Source organism: Triticum dicoccoides, chromosome 1A (genome assembly GCF_002162155.2).
Source record: "Triticum dicoccoides isolate Atlit2015 ecotype Zavitan chromosome 1A, WEW_v2.0, whole genome shotgun sequence".
NCBI lineage: Eukaryota > Viridiplantae > Streptophyta > Magnoliopsida > Poales > Poaceae > Triticum > Triticum dicoccoides.
In genome coordinates this window covers 558622992-558634014 of record NC_041380.1, presented here as the reverse complement: position 1 = coordinate 558634014, position 11023 = coordinate 558622992, and the positions used below count along the sequence as shown (strand labels likewise).

At 48.8% G+C, this 11023-nt stretch overlaps 2 protein-coding genes across 2 annotated transcripts; one reads left to right on the top strand and one right to left on the bottom strand.

Moving 5' to 3' along the window:
• Positions 1-679: 679 nt before the first annotated feature.
• On the top strand, positions 680-3126 carry LOC119289641 (uncharacterized membrane protein YuiD-like). Its single transcript, XM_037568924.1, has 5 exons — positions 680-988; positions 1644-1800; positions 2515-2565; positions 2726-2821; positions 2945-3126. The coding sequence occupies exons 1-5, from the start codon at positions 798-800 to the stop codon at positions 3005-3007; spliced, it is 558 nt and encodes a 185-aa protein (XP_037424821.1). The 5' UTR covers positions 680-797; the 3' UTR covers positions 3008-3126.
• Positions 3127-3867: 741 nt separating this feature from the next.
• LOC119289630 (pentatricopeptide repeat-containing protein At1g07740, mitochondrial-like) lies at positions 3868-5377 on the bottom strand. Its single transcript, XM_037568914.1, has one exon. It carries the CDS (start codon positions 5355-5357, stop codon positions 4050-4052), a length of 1308 nt encoding a protein of 435 aa, XP_037424811.1. The 5' UTR covers positions 5358-5377; the 3' UTR covers positions 3868-4049.
• Positions 5378-11023: the final 5646 nt, after the last annotated feature.

Below are 11023 nucleotides of genomic sequence, written 5' to 3'. Positions count from 1 at the left end.
AAAGGGTGCACATAGTGGACTGTTACAGACGTGTGTAGGACAAATTTTAATTGCACGATGTGAGCGATGCACACATCTTTTGAATACGAATCTAATGGTATAATGTGTCATATAACTCATACTTTGTTCACCCAAATTAGGATTAGAATTCGAGGGGCATTACATTTTAGGAAGGAAGTACGATGTGTAACCGGATACCAACCACGTGTTTCTAGCCATATGTGGATTTTTTTTTGGCACATTCTACACTGTTATAACATCTCGTGTAAACTAACTACATTTTTAAACAAATCCTACCCTAGTACCCTACTATGAGAGCAACTATAATAAGATGACATAAACATGTTATAAGAGTTAAGAGTTACCACCTCAGATTTATGATGAGGTGGAGGAAATAGGTGAGGAAAGAGAAAAAAGATGGGTTGTAAATAGTCAACTGCAACCTGAGCTTCAACACACTTTGTGAGAGAATAATGTGGGGCTAATCACTAATATTATGTATGATATAGATATATTATTCTTACTATTATGTCCTGAAAGATTCACACCTTTTATCTAAAAAAGGATTCACATCTATTACACATTTGTGAAATAGCTAAATTAAAACAGGTGCACCCTGCACCAGATATTTCCCCGAAGCGGCCCCAAGCCAAGCCCCACTCCGCCACACGAGCGAGCAGCATACGCGCGACAGACGATCCCGAACCCAGAGAGGGGGAACACGGAGCCGGCCGCGGAGGGGGAGCCCAGCCAAGCCAGCCAGAGTGAACAACCGTCCCAACCACCGACGGGCGGGCATGAGGGCCACCGAGATGTTGACCGCCGCGGCGGGGGCTGCCGCCGGGACGACGCCCTCCACGGCCTCGGTGGCCGGCCTGGCCGGGGCCAGCGGGGGCGTCCCCGCCGCGGGCGCCGGCGGGAACTTCCCCCTCGGCGCCGCCCTCCTCGCCTTCGCCTTCGCCAACCTCGTCAACGTCCTCTCCATCTGGTGCGCCCTTCCCTCCCTCCCTCCCGCCCGCTCTGCTAGATCCGACGCGCCCTCCGCTTCGCTGTCGGTGCGATCTCTTCAGGGTGTCGCTCCTGCGATCCGGTAGTTTTTTTTTTCTGCTGATAGAAAGCGTAGCGAAAGGGTTTCCTCTTTTGATGTGGAAGCAAGCGGCTTGCTTAGCGTTTCAGAAATCTTAGGTTCCGTTCACGGCGGAGACTAGAGGGATGAACTTGGCTGCAGTAGGAGGATTGTGTACGCAGACGAGGATTTATCGGTTCGATGCACGCCTATGCGATCTGTGTTGTGCCGTCTGCACTGAAATTCAGTACATGGTCTTATTCCTTGGAAAACCCATGCGCGGTCGGTTAATCAGGCTGAGTTAGCTGTTACATTTTCCCGTTTGCTGCCAAAATAACTTGCAAGAGATTAGTACTGCTTTTCCAAAATCACTCAGTGGAACCAGAACTATTTCCACCGCACAACCGGACACCAGTATCGCATATATGTATATTGCGTCGCTGATAACTGAATAAGACTATCCTGCTCAAAGGAAAAGCGCATTACTGTATCTTCAGAACCATTGCAGTTGAATAGCAAGTTGGACAGTTGCGCTGCTGTTTCGTTAAGCTGTGCTTTGTTCGCCCTAGACATGCAGGTTAAAGGAGAAGAAGTGGGATGCAAGGAAGTTTCTTACATCTTCCGGAGTTATTTCATCTCTTTCTGCGGCCGTGGCAAGTTTGGCTGTGGCGGTTGGCCAACAAGAAGGCGGAGATAGCTCTGTTTTCGCCCTTGCATTGGTTTTTGCTGCCGTTGTATGTACTTGACCCAACCAGGTTCCATGCATTTCCTTTTTCAAGCAAGTGAATGTCGCAATCAAGAAAGTGCTTTTTCTCTCATAACTTGATATACTCGTGACTAGTTGCATCTCCGTTAAGAATTCTCTTCCCTTTTGGTATTATTTGTTGCTTTTAAAATGTAGTACATGTTTATCAATACCCCAATTCAGTAGGCATTTGATTGCTTCTTGCTTTGCTGGGGATGGACATGGATTTTCTCCAAAAGGCACCTTGCTGAAAGATAGTCTTGTCTATTAGCTTGATAGAGTGATTTAGTGAAAGAATAATAAGAAAATTCCAAAAATATGGCCTTGTCATTCATGAGGTGGTTAACTACTTTTATGGTCAACTTTTATAGTTGTGCAGTGACGCTGGATGTGCACATCTTCATCCTAAAGTGATTCCATTAATAAAGGTCTATAAAGCTTAGGAATAAGAGCTAATTTCGAATAATAAAGTGATAGGAGCTACTGTATTTGTGAGTTCACAAGCTGGTCTGTAACTTATGTACTTTAATTGTTGCCATGCCAAGTCTGCAGCTGTGCTCTAACATAATCGTCTGTCAGTTTAACTTTATGTTTTTCCTTTTCTCAAATCTTATTTAAAAAAAAAGATCAGTCATGAGTGTATTCATATTCACATAAGCTCTTTTCTCAGTATGGGTTTCTAAGCATATATTTCTCGTTACAGGTAATGTATGATGCATCAGGAGTTAGGTTTCACACAGGCCGCCAAGCTGCGGTAAGCTCATGGTTTTGCACGCCCATTGTTCACATCAGTGATTTTTGCCTACTAGCAATATTTTTTTATCGTGTTATTGTTTCATATTTTCACCTACCATGTTCCTAATGGTCTATTGTTTCCTTTCCATCCTCTAATAGTCTATTAAATTCTGCTGCAGTTGTTAAATCAAATAGTTTCTGATTTATCACCGGAACATCCAATTATCTCTACCTTCCGGCCGCTTCGGGAACCTCTTGGACACAGTCCATTTCAGGTAGCTCGATTCATATTTCACGCCAATTTAAGAAACTGAATTTGCCATTCAGACTTGTTACGCCCGCAACTCGCAGCTATTTTTAGGTGTACGTTTGTGCTGACTTATGCCTTTTTTGTGCAGGTTTTTGCCGGAGCCCTTGTTGGTTGTACAGTAGCGTATCTAATGGGGAATTCTTCTGTATGAGAAATACTGTAGTTGGCAATTTGCCTTATACTCAGATTACACTACTTTTATACGAGGAACATTTTTTGTGCAAAGTCTACTTTGTATCTCTGGCCATATAAAGTGCCCTTCTGTTGAACTGGTTGGGTGTGTTGTTCTTTGCTGGTTACAGCATATTTTGCGCTGGTAGATAGATGATGGTCGTCGAATTTACGACACCATGCAGCTGTCTCCCGGCTTGCTCTCTCGCCACCCTCCCAGGCCTTGCCGTCACCGGAGGAGGCCGCCAGGCTAAGCCCCTCGCCTTGTTCTTGTCTTCATCCCCTCCCATCCCCGGTGAACTTCTCTGAGGTTTCTCCAGATTCTCCATCAAAACGCCATTCAGTAGCAATTCTTGTCATCTCTCTCCCTGTTGTGTGTGCCCTTCACTTACATTTCTCTTTGGGCTACGACCACCCGTTGGTGGAGGTATGTCCACTCACCACATTCTCTACGATCATATCACTTAATCACCATCACTTGTTCTCGCTGGCGTTAAAGCGACGCTTCTCCCTGGTGCATGCTCGGCCAGCCAGGCTTGCCCCTCAGCATTGTTAAGGTTTTTGATTTGGTTTCGGTTTCTCATGTAAACTGAATCAATGGTTTTTGATTCAAAACAGACTGATGTATTTCCATTGATTGCAAAATTAGTGGAAAGGGGTGCAAGCCCGGTTGGAAAAAAAGGTTTTCGATTCGGTTTCTTACATAAACCGGATCATTCTTTCCGAAATGAGATCGATATACAGGTGGCGATTCCTCCCCCGGTGACCATTTTAAAAAACGACAGTTCTGAAAGTGGTATGGGAAGATTGATAAACTGCACGCAGATTTCTAACTTGAAATAAACTGACGAACTTCACTTTCAGCAGTAAGACTCGCATCTTTTATCTGCCATTATACCCATATCATTATGCATTTTGCCTTGCACAACTAAATGCTTCTGGAACTGAAGCAAGATAAAGAGAATAGACAAATGGAAATGCCACAGCTGAAGGCTGTCAAAGCCTCACATGGACTGGAAATGTCAAGATGACAACGCTAGCTCATCGACGAGCTTCACCTCACCTGCACCGCCGCTGCAGACGCATGTAGCAAGAGACCGCCACCCTTCTGCATCCATCCAAATCCCACTCTCCGCCATCTTCTCCAAGACGAAGCAGGCTTCCTCCGCCTTGCCGTCCTCGCCGAGCCCTTTCGCCAGGTGCTTGAAGGTGTGACCTAGGGGACGATGCCCGCTGGACAGCATGGCGTTGAAAACCCGTAGCCCCAACCCGAAATCGCCGGCTCTGCAGCACCCGTCGGCCAGGACGCGGTACGTCGCCGCGCTTGGCGCCGTGCCGTCTTTGAGCTGCATCTCGACGAGCGCCTTGTGCGCTTCCTCCACCCTGCCGCTGTCACACAGGCACTTGATCAGGACGTTGTAGCTCGCGTCGTCGGGCCCGAGCTTGTGCTTGCGCATGTCGGAGAGCAGCCCCTTGATGGCGTCGACGTCACCCTGCCTCGCGTAGGCGCTCATCAGCACGCCGTAGTTCACCGCCTCGGTCTGGCAGCCCTGGTACTCCATGTCGAACATCAGTTTCTTGGCGTCGTCCAGCCGACCGGCGTCGCACAGGCCCCGCATCAGGAGGGAGTATGTCACGGCGTTCGGCGAGACGCCCCGGCGCACCATCTCTTCCTTGAGCCGCTCCGCGGCGCCCACGTCCCCTTCCTGGCACGCCGCCCCGACCAGGGTGTTGAAGGTGACCACCGTGGGCCGGACGCCGCGGCCGAGCATTTCGTCGAGCACCACGCGGGCGCCCGCGGACCCGTCCCGGCCGCACAGCCCCTTGAGGATGATGTTGTAGGAGACGGCGTTGGGGCGGACGCCGAGCTTGGCGGCCCGGGGGAGCATGTTCCGGGCGGCGTCCACGCGGCCGTTGCAGACGAGGCAGTGGATCAGCGCGTGGAAGGTGGCGTTGGAGTGGGAGCAGAAGGCGGGCACGGCGCGGAAGAAGACGAGGAGAGCCGCGTCGGGGCGGGAGGCGGCGCCGAGGCGGTCGATGAGCCCCGCGAAGACGGTGGCGCGGAGCGGGGCGCGGCGGGCGCGGAGCGCGGAGAGGAGCGGGAGGAGGAGCGGGAAGAGGCGCGCGCGGGCGAGGCGGTAGAGCACGCAGGAGGCGAAGGGGTGGTCGTGGAGGCGGCGCGGCGCCGAGAGGAGCGCGGCCGCCGCGGCGACCGGGGAAGGGAGCGACTTGAGGTGGAGCAGGAACGGGTGCGGCTCCGGCGGCGGCCGCGGCTTGTAGAGGAGCTTGCTCGGGTCGCGCCGGTGGCGGGCTCTCGAGTTCGGAAGCATCGGTGAGGCCCTTTGGGTGATTGGCATTCCCCTTGTTTTGTTTATGGGTGACTAGCGTCGAGTTGGTCGACCGGCCAAAATTTTGCCCGGTCGCCGCACGATGGAACATGGATCGTTGGATTATCTCTTCGCCCTTTCACCACGTGCTCGTAGTTTTCCACAGCTCCATTCGCTTCGCGTTGCTCTGCTCTCCACCTCATCCGTCCTCGCCCCAAATCGCCACGATGCGGCCCCACTGCTCCGCCGCGCATCCTTCCACTAGCATGGAAGCACCGACGAGCTGCCACCGCCCCATCGAGGCATTGGGGAGAGACATCTCGAGGGCTTCGCATGCGCGCCGGGCGTAGCACCCTTGCGGGCCGGATGCACCCCCTCCCGCCACCGCTTACATCTCGAAGGGCCGTTGGCCGATCTTTATTAGATAGGGAAGAGAGTTACATCATGAACAGTCTAGGAAGCTTAGATTGAACTCAGAGTTCCCAATACAACTCTGCGGAGGACTAGCCTTCCAAAACAGAAACGCCCCAGCAACAGCTAAGTTGGCAGATCTACGATGCATCCGGCGGCCCGCCACATGGCCACATCTTCTTGTATCCGCTCCAAGACGCCGATCGGCGAGCATGCCACATGATCAAAAATTCTGGAATTTCTTTCTTTCCATATCCTCCAGGGCAGCAAGATAACCACCGTGTCAAAGTTCCTACGTATGTGCTTGGGTATAGCGGCAACACTGTCCCACCACCGCTTACATCACATCAATCGTTGTCGAAGCCCTGCAACACTGCCTCACCCCTTGAGCTAGCGGCAGCACTGACATCACCTTGCGGTACGTGCTCACCGCAACGACGATCGTCCCTCGCTGTCTTCCCCAATTCATCGGTTGCAGCTCCATCGAGCACGATTGCGGCTCTTGCTACGAAAAAAGATGCCATAGCAAGGCTGCTGTTGGTTGCAGTCTCCCCATGTGGCCGATTACAGCTCCTCTGTCGGTCGGCTCCGGCATCTCGCGACAACGGTCGCAACATCCCAAGGTCTAGCAGGGCGCATATCCGGTTCCAGCGTGGCGGGTAGGAAGCTTGCAACAAAATGCCTCGCTCGTCCCAGCACGACAGCCCGCTGGTTTCCAACATCACGGGACCATGGTTTTAGCATGTCTGACGTTGCAGTCCGCCATAAACAGCAGGGCTGGATGCATCTTCAGCAAAAACGTCGGTTGTAGCTTTTTCAGCTGTCGGTTGCAGCTCTTGTCACCGCCATTTTCAGCATTGCTGACCGGTTGCAACTCCCATCACCGTCAGTCCCAACATTATTTTTTTGTTGGCTCTAGCATTGTTGGCGACCGATTCCAGCTCCATCGATGGCCGGTTCCAGCATTAGGCCAACTCCACCGCGCGACCCCATTCTGTCCGGCCCCGTCCGTTTGGGGTAAAAGGGACAAACCAGACAGCCCAGCACGCGGGAGCAAACGGATTTTTGTCTGTTTTCTATCCGCTTTCGACCCATCCCCGGCTCAAGTTTGCGCCGATTTTGGGATGAAACGGACAACGCGCGGACGGGCGGGACGCGCGCGCTTGTCCTCCACTGGCTCGTCTGTCAGTGCCACAAAGCAAAAAAAAACCCGCGCCCATTTGGCGCCATTTCCCCCAAACCCTCCCACATCCCTCCCGCCGCCCCTCCCTCCCCCGTCCATGGCCGACGCTCAGCCGGATTCCAACGGCCTGGCCATCGACCCGCCCAAAAAGGTGAAGAAGAAGGCGGCCAAGGCGCCAAGGAAGCCGCAGTCGGAGTGCACGCCGGAGGAGATCGCCAAGTTGGACGTGGAATCGGCGAAGAGGAGGAACCAAAGGGCGGTCGTCAAGGTCAATGCCGTCGAGGCCAAGTTCGCCGCCGAGCGCGATGCTATCCTTATCCTAGTCTTTTTCTTGCTACGTCCATGAGACTTCGGCCTTGTATATGTTTGCATGTTCAATTGTTGTTGATCATGTGGCGTAGGCATTTCAATCTTTGGAAGCCTTCAAGGCACGGCACAATGTCAAGCCATTCACTCTTGTGCATTGTTGGATGATCATCAACAATTGCCCCAAGTTCAAGGATCAATACCGTGAACTTCAAAGGAAGAGAAGCAAGAAGACGGCCAAGTTCTCCGGAGGTGGAGATGGCGAGGCATTGAAGAGGCCGGGGGGCAAGACCAACTCCAAGGTGAACGACATACGTGATGCCTCATCCATGGCCTTGCATGAGACTTTGCATGGCATGATGTCTCAAAAGGATGTGAGGGACGAGAAAAAGCGGCAAAGCAAGGACGAGCAAATGAAGCAAATACCTAGAGTTTCAAAGGAAGAAGCTTGAGATGAAGGAGGCTGCCAAGAGGAGGAAAATCGACATGAAGGAGGCGTCCCAGCAAAGGCAGCTCGACATCGAGGCCGCCAATGTCTCGGCCAGGCAGCGGCTGCTCGACGTCGAGGCCACCAATGCCGCAATCAAAGCAAAGGAGGTGGCCCTTGCGATCATGAGCGTGGACTTGACCAAGATGAGGGAGAAGACAAGGAGCTGGTTCGAGGCCAGGCAGAAGGAGATGTTCGATGCCGGCGGCCTGAACTAGGTCGTCCGATCGGCTGTGGCCGTTCTTTTTGAAGGCTGGCTTGGGTGCCGCCCGCCCGCGCGGGCCGCTGGCTGTGTGCCGGCGAGAAACACATTCATTTTGGAGGCTGGCTGTGTTGTCGGCGAACAAAACTATTCATTTTAGAGGCTGGCTCTGTTGCCGGCGTGGACGTGTAGGCTGCTGACTCTGTTGCCGGCGTGACTAGGGCCGCTGGTATTTGAAACGTTGTTCTCTTTTTAATATGGAGGCGGACAAGATGGGGCCAAAGGATGCGGCCGCGCGCTGGACGCACGGACACCGCATCCCAGGACAGGCCCAGACACGACTCCATCATCCTATCTAAAGGGACAAAACCCGGCCAAACCAAACGTCTGTTTGGGGTCACGCGGTGAAGTTGGCCTTACCGACGCTAGTTCCAGCACGCGTCATCCTCGACTGCAAACGTTCAGGGGGTGTTTGGTTGCTGCCCTGGAAGATGTGCCTGAGAAATTTTGATGCCTGATGTGTGCCTGAAGATTGAAGAAATTTTGCCTGGCCAAGCTGCCTGCAGTAGGTGCTGTTTGGTTTGTTGCGAGAGCCTGGACTACTAGTAGACAAGTGGGCCAGCTTCTGATCTCTTTAATCAGCACTGTTTGCTCGACTTTCGATGCCAGGCAAGTGCATTTGCGCCTCCAGGCGTCCAATCTGGGTGGCCTGGTTCAGGCTAACCATGTGCCTGGACAGCTGGCCAGGCTAATCATCCTCGTATGTGTTCCAGGCCAGGCTACCAGCAGATTCATCAGGCCACCAACCAAACGGGGTCTAGGCAGATTTCAGGCACACTACAGGCAGGTATTTTTGTCTCAGGATGGCAACCAAACACCCTCTTAATGCGCTGACTCCGGCAACGACGACCTAGTGCCAGCGATGTCTCCAACAACTCCGATGGCCTGTCGAAACAACGTGTGACTACAGTTGTCGCTGTTGCAGCTCTCCCATCTTCGTTGGAGGCACTGGTTGGGGCAGAGACGTGTTACCCGGTGGACGAGGCAAAACGAGCGAGCGTTTGCTGCCAGATTTTGCCGTTAGCGACTTCCTGGAATCATTCCTCGTCACCACCAATGGCGCTGACAACCGCTGCGAGCGAGAGACTGAGAGGGAGAAGAAAGATTGTTCACAGGAAAAGGAGAGTGGATGTGGTGCATTGGGGAAGAGATAAGGTAGCACTTATGGTGAGTGGGTCTCGTGTGCATATGTCGCGTTTTTTGCGATTGAACCTGTCCAATGCGCCAGCATGGGAAAAGCGACCGAGAAGCAATCATTTACCCTTGTTTATATGGAAGATCTACTTTGTTAAAAAAGTGTGTATAAGTGACCAAAATACTTAAACTAACGGAGCAACTAAGAACTGGATGTGGAGTTTCTACACCCAGGAGCAAATGCTCCTGGTGTGAACAGTAAAATCAAATAAACCAAAAAACAATTCAAAAAATTTTGAATTTTTTTTGTGCCATACTTTCACAAATGTTTGTTGTGCCTGCAAAATTTCATCGCAAAATCGTATTGGTCGAAGGCGTGGTAAAAAAACAAAATCGATGCTCCAAAAATGTTACTTACAAAAGCATTTTGGAGCTCTGATTTTGTTTTTTTACACGCTGTCCACCAATGTGATTTCACGATGAAATTTTACGTGCACGACAAACATTTATGAAAGTATGTCGCAAAATAATTCCAGAATTTTTTGAACATTTTTTCTATTTTTTTGATTTTACTATTCATACCAGGAGCATTTGCTCCTGGGTGTAGAAAGGTACTTCCGCTAAGAACTTTGTTTTTTATAAGGAAGAAGCAACAACAACCATTATATATATAAATAAACACACACAGTACATGTGAGTTTTGTATGTTGCATGTGTACTATTAGTCAAAACCGTGAGTATGTACGTGTACTATATAGTATATATAAGAATATTTGGATAATATATATCCTACTTTTTAGGTGGTATGTACTATTTTTTAGTATATTGTTTTATGCGTACTAATATAAAGCCAAATCGAGAAAATAATTTTTCAGGACTGAAAATCCAAGGTGTTACGGCAGCTCAGTTCAGTCGGATTTTTTTTCTGAAGAAGGATTTGTAAAGTTTTATTTGGGATCAATTCATCATTTTATTTTTATTTTATCTTTTCTTTATTCTTTATTGCTTTTCTTTTATTTTACTCTTTAAAAATGCACTAACTTTTTCCAAACTTGATGGACTTCTGTCAAAATCGATTAACTCTTTTGCAAAAGGGATAACTTTTTAAAATTTTGTGAACTTGTTTTTCGAAATTGTTGAACTTTTTCAAAAATCAATGATTTTTTTCCAAATTTGTGAACATTTTTTCAAGCTTGATCTTTTTTTCCAAAATCAATGAAATCAATGAACTTTTTTCAAATTCGTGAGCTTTTTCTCAAAATTGATGAACATTTTTTTCATAAACAATGATTTTTTTTCAAAATCTAGTGAACTTTTTTAAAATTATTGCTATTTTTAAAATATCGTGAACTTTTTTTCAAAATCAATGAAATTTTTTCAAATCCATGATTTTTTTCAAAATTCAGTGTTTTTTTTGAATTTGTGAACTTTTTCCCCAAAATTGAAGAACTTTTTCCGAACATGTGACTTCTTTAATTCAAAAATCCATGAACTTATTTAAAATCTGTTGACTTTTTAAAATTTCAAGAATTTTTGTAAAATATGCAAACTTTTTGAAATCCATGAACCTTTTCAAACTCACGACCTTTTTTCCAAATTAGTGTACTTTCTTCAATTTGACAAGCTTTTTGAATCCGTGAACTTTTGTGAATACCTGAACTTTTTGTATTTGTGCTCTTTTTATGAATATGCAAACTTTTTTTGAAATATGTGAACTTTCAAAAACATCCAGTTTAAATAAAAATCATGTTTTCCAAAATGTTTTCAAATAATTAAAAAATCAAAGCGCTAATGGTAGAACGATGAAATAAATTGTGCAGCTTAATTGTTCTTAAATAGCTCGCCCTACAATTGGTCACTAGCATCTAATGACTCTCATGGTTAGC

Coding starts and splice junctions, on each gene's coding strand:
- LOC119289641 (XM_037568924.1), top strand. CDS start 798: ATGAGGGCCACCGAGATGTTGACCGCCGCGGCGGGGGCTGCCGCCGGG. Junction 1,801..2,514: donor CATTGGTTTTTGCTGCCGTT/GTATGTACTTGA, acceptor TTCTCGTTACAG/GTAATGTATGATGCATCAGG. Junction 2,822..2,944: donor TTGGACACAGTCCATTTCAG/GTAGCTCGATTC, acceptor TTTTTTGTGCAG/GTTTTTGCCGGAGCCCTTGT.
- LOC119289630 (XM_037568914.1), bottom strand. CDS start 5,357: ATGCTTCCGAACTCGAGAGCCCGCCACCGGCGCGACCCGAGCAAGCTC.